Raw genomic sequence first — 4,938 nt, 5'->3', positions numbered from 1 at the left:
ATTTAGAGGTGGCTTCCGAGGCTTGAAAGATAAGCTCTTTAAATCGTTTCTAAGGAAAGTTAGAGCGTCACTTACACTTTTACTGATTGTTTGAACTGCCAGTCACGCTTTCATTTTCTCTTTGCCACTGAAAGTGTCTTACTTTTATTTTCGTGGCAGCATGTAGCCCTTCCAAGTTTTGTTTTTACTAATGAGTAACGTGAGTAATGTAACTCCATTTTATATGTTTATTATTCATGTCAATAATTTCCGCTTGGCTAGCTAAACAGTTCCTAACAAGTTTGATCATGTGACATGGATCAAAATAAATAAAAACGGGATAGTTTGTTACAGGGTGGTGGAATTTTGCTTGCAAATCAAGCGGGTTAGAAAATTTAGCTCCTAGTTTTTCGCACATTGAAATATTTGATGCTGCGCCATCAAAAGTTAATGAAGTGACAATTACCTGACTTTCATAAATAAATTCTAAACATTTCTTTACTAATTCTGCTTTTTCTGTTGCTGACAACCCATCGATTAAGAAGTAGCCCACCGGAATTTTCCAAAAAGAATTAAGACTAACTAACATGAATACCAAGGCCTCTCTAGCTTCTGGTAAACTGTTGCTGTCTATTTCAGTTCCTAAGTTCACATATCCAATAAACTTAGTCCCTGTCTATTCGACTTGTTTCCGTATGGATATCTCATCTAAAACTATATTACATAGTATGGGCCACGACGAATTCTTTTGTTTTAAAATTAAGGCATTTAATGCTTCCTGAGAAAACCCTGGGCTGCCATCAACAGATCTGTACCATCTCGAAATCGTCCCTAAATGTGGTAAACTTTTATTAAATGTGACAAAATGTTACGCTTTTGGCGAATAAAACGATAATGTTAACGCGAAGTATCGTAGTAGAGGATTGTACTTTTATATGCCAGGTCCTTTTAACATTCTCTCAAAAATACTTTGTGCTGGCCCAGCTAGGGAAGCCTAGAAAAATAAATATTGTCTATAGCCTTTTATATACCGAGTAGTGATGTAACGAATATTCGCATTCTCATTCGCATTCGCGAATGTTCATTTGATTTATGATATTCGCATTCGCATTCGCAAATATCTTTGAATATTTTGCGAATATGAACTTGAAAGAAAAATACAGAATGTGAAAACAATATTAGGTAAATTAAACAAAAAAGTATTCATTTCTTTTCTTGAAAGAGCGAAAACGAATAAAGAAGATAAAATTAACACAGAGGGTAAGACAACAGATTATGCAAGCCAATAATGCTATTAAGATGTTAAAAGGTGACCAACAATTAAATCTTACCGATATTAATAACATTATGTATGCTGCAGCGAGTGTTATAGCTGGTGAAATAAAAGAAAGATGTGAGCCTAAAGCAAAGCACAAGTCAAAGGAACCAGCCTGGAAGATGAGGATAAAGAAAACTATTGAAGAACTGAGACAGGAAATATCTATCATTGTTGAATACAAAAAGGGAGTTACGACAGCTCAAGTACAAAAGAAAGTTGATACGCTAATACAAAAGTACCGAAAGGACAAATGCATTACAGAGATAGAACAAACCATAAAGATGAAGCTTCAGGCCAAAGCACAACGGCTTAGGAGGTATACGAAAAGGAGTAATCATTACCATCACAACAAAATGTTTAACGAAGATACAAAGAAATTCTACCGACAACTAAACAATGAAAACAATGTAATTAAACATCCGCCTACCCAACAACAAATTGAAGAGTTTTGGCGAGGAATTCTAGAGAACGAGGTGATACATAATGAAAACGCATTATGGATAAGAGCAGAAAGAGAGAAATACCAACATATCAAGTCAGATTCTTGGCAGGACTTCACTACGGAAGAAATAGCAACAGTCATTAAAAAATTAAATAACTGGAAAGCACCTGGACCAGACAAACTACAAAATGTTTGGCTAAAGCAGTTTACCTCGCTGCATGCAGACCTAACAAATGCTATAAACGAAACTATCAAGAATCCTAATAATGCACCACAATGGCTTACCACCGGTAATACATTCTTACTCTCTAAAGGAAAAGACACCAAAGATCCGAAAAATTATCGGCCGATAACCTGCCTACCTACTATATTCAAAGTATTGACAGCAGCCATTACGAACCGCATATACTCCCATTTAATTGCACATAAAATTCTTCCAGATGAACAGAAAGGATGTCGAAGAGCTTCGAGAGGTTGCAAGGACCAATTGTTACTGAGTAAAATGGTGGTATCTACTGCGAAAAAACGAATGCGTGGACTGGGCCTGGCATGGATAGATTATAAGAAAGCATTCGACAGTGTACCACATTCTTGGATATCAACCATGATGCAGCTATGTGGCATTAATCCAACCATATCCCAATTCATTAATAAATCGATGCAAACTTGGAAAACCGAGATGCTATTATTCTATGAAGAAGGCCATATTCAAACAGAGCCCATTAAAATCAAAAGAGGGATATTCCAGGGAGACTCCCTCTCCCCACTGCTATTCTGCATGGCATTGATTCCGCTTACCAACATGTTAAATAGTCAAAATATAGGTTTTAAGCTAGACGATAGTACCGAAATAAGTCACCTATTTTACATGGACGACCTGAAGTTGTTCACAAAAGATGAAAGCCAATTACGACTAGCACTCTCAACAGTCAAGGAATTCAGTGATGACATCAGAATGGCGTTCGGACTTGATAAGTGTGCTACGGCAATATATAAAGGTGGCAAGCTAATTAAGATAGATAATGTAAAATTAGACGAAAAAACATCGATCAGAAATCTAGATATTGGTGAGTCTTACAAGTACCTAGGGGTTGAAGAAATGGACGGGATAGATAACAATAAAATGAAGACAAAAATCTCAAAAGAATACTACCGGCGAGTAAGGAAGATATTAGGTACAGAATTAAACGCAACGAATAAAATAAAAGCGATTAACACATTAGCTGTTCCGCTCATGACCTATAGTTTTGGTATTGTTGATTGGCCAAGAAGCGAGCTTGGAAAAGTGGATTGCAAAACTAGGAAGCTTCTCACTATAAGTGGCTTACATCACCCAAAGGCCGATGTGCATAGGCTGTATATTAAACGACGAAATGGTGGACGAGGGTTAATAGAAATTGAGTCGGCTTTCAACTCTGCTATCACAAGTCTGAGCAACTATATCGCTCTTAACAGAGATAAATACTGCAAGGCAATAGCAACCCACGATGAAAAGAAGGCGAAATACTCTATTCAAAAAGAAGCTATCAATATCCTAGCCAAATTCTCTAAACAAGAAACAACTACACAAAATATTGAAAATTTAAAACATAGTATAGAACGAAATAAAATAGAGAGTTTAGAACAAAAGCGTTTGCATGGACAATTCTACCGAAATCTACATAAACCGACAGTCGATCGGGAAGGAAGTACAGCATGGTTAAGAAGTTCGGGACTTAAAGGAGAAACAGAGAGTCTCATCATCGCCGCTCAGGATCAAGCACTTAAGACCAGATATTATCAGAAAAACATCCTAAAACAATCTATAGACAGCAAATGTAGAATGTGCAATAGAGCGGAAGAACATATCAGCCATCTGGTAGCTGGATGCTCCACACTTGCTCCGACAGAATACACCCATAGACATAACAAGGTTGCAGCATACATACATTGGATTATATGCAGAGAGTTAGGTGTACAGGTGCAGGACAAGTATTATGAACACGTTCCCGAGAAAGTTCTAAATATAAACGACACTGTAGTCCTATGGGATGTGCCAATTATCACAGACCGAACAATATTAGCCAACAGGCCGGACCTGGTATTCCATGACAAGAAAAACAGTATCTGCCTCCTGATCGACATGTCTGTTCCAGACGACAACAACATATCAGCGAAAGAAGCAGAGAAGATCAGCAAGTATAAAGATCTTGAAATTGAAATCAGCAGAATGTGGAACACGAAGTCGAAAGTAGTCCCAGTAGTAGTTGGTGCACTGGGTATGCTTACTAAAGGTCATAGTAATTTCATCAAACTTATACCTGGCCATCCATCAACGAACGAAGTACAGAAGATAGCTTTGCTGGGAACAGCACACATACTCCGAAAGGTGTTAGGGTGAATACCTTAGGTCTCTTGTTGAGACCCGGATTCACCTATTACCGCCAATTAAGAAGGCGAGAAGAGAATGGAATGAAATAATAATAATAATAATAAATGTTTATTCAAAATAAGCAATTACAAAGTATATAACACTTCATATCCAATAGAAAATAAACATAGAATCCTCTTAAGGCAAATCCTTGTCTGAGGTTTCATTACTACAATAATAAGTACAAAGTTATTATATCCATCATTCTAAAATAATATCTAAAAGTATAAAATTAATTATTTCACATCCACACTAATGCACGCAAAAAAACCCCTATAAAAAGCACCTTATACCGCATAAATAATTAAGACATAGGGCAGATGGCACGTTCTAAAATTACATAATATTTTATTTTTAATATTATTATTGCTTATATATAAGTTTCTATGTATCACATTCTGCTAAGTATAAGTTGATCTATTTCGGTTATTACATATCAAGCCTCCCTTCCCTTTTTTAAGTAATAATTAGGCACAATTCAAAATTTCTATGAACAATTACTTATCAACTTTCAATGCCTTTTTATCACCTATATCTAGTATTTTGTTAAGCATTCAACGAACATAATATTTTATTAGTACCACTGTTCAGTATCCCAATATAAATCAACCTTCACCACACAGAGGTAGTCCGGAATATATGAATTCACTCAATTTTATATAGTATGCCTTTAAATATTTAACCTACAATCTGTCCCATATCAAAACACCTACGGTTTACAAAAGAAATAAGAGATGAAATATAGTTTTTGTTTTACAATACACTCACAATATTTTTAATACTAGAACA

General features: G+C 35.9%; 1 protein-coding gene across 1 annotated transcript; it reads left to right on the top strand.

The window, feature by feature from the left end:
- The first annotated feature begins 1,254 nt into the window (after positions 1-1,254).
- Positions 1,255-4,119, top strand: LOC115877220. Its single transcript, XM_030893379.1, has one exon. The coding sequence runs from the start codon at positions 1,255-1,257 to the stop codon at positions 4,117-4,119; it is 2,865 nt and encodes a 954-aa protein (XP_030749239.1).
- Positions 4,120-4,938: the final 819 nt, after the last annotated feature.

The sequence above is a fragment of the Sitophilus oryzae genome, unplaced genomic scaffold (genome assembly GCF_002938485.1).
Source record: "Sitophilus oryzae breed Bouriz unplaced genomic scaffold, Soryzae_2.0 scaffold_1442_pilon_pilon, whole genome shotgun sequence".
NCBI classification, from domain to species: Eukaryota; Metazoa; Arthropoda; class Insecta; order Coleoptera; family Curculionidae; genus Sitophilus; species Sitophilus oryzae.
Note: the sequence above shows the minus strand (reverse complement) of the source record. Positions and strands in the feature narration are given on the sequence as shown.

Bases quoted from the DNA above. Each gene is read 5' to 3' on its own strand.
- LOC115877220 (XM_030893379.1), top strand. From the start codon at position 1,255: ATGCAAGCCAATAATGCTATTAAGATGTTAAAAGGTGACCAACAATTA.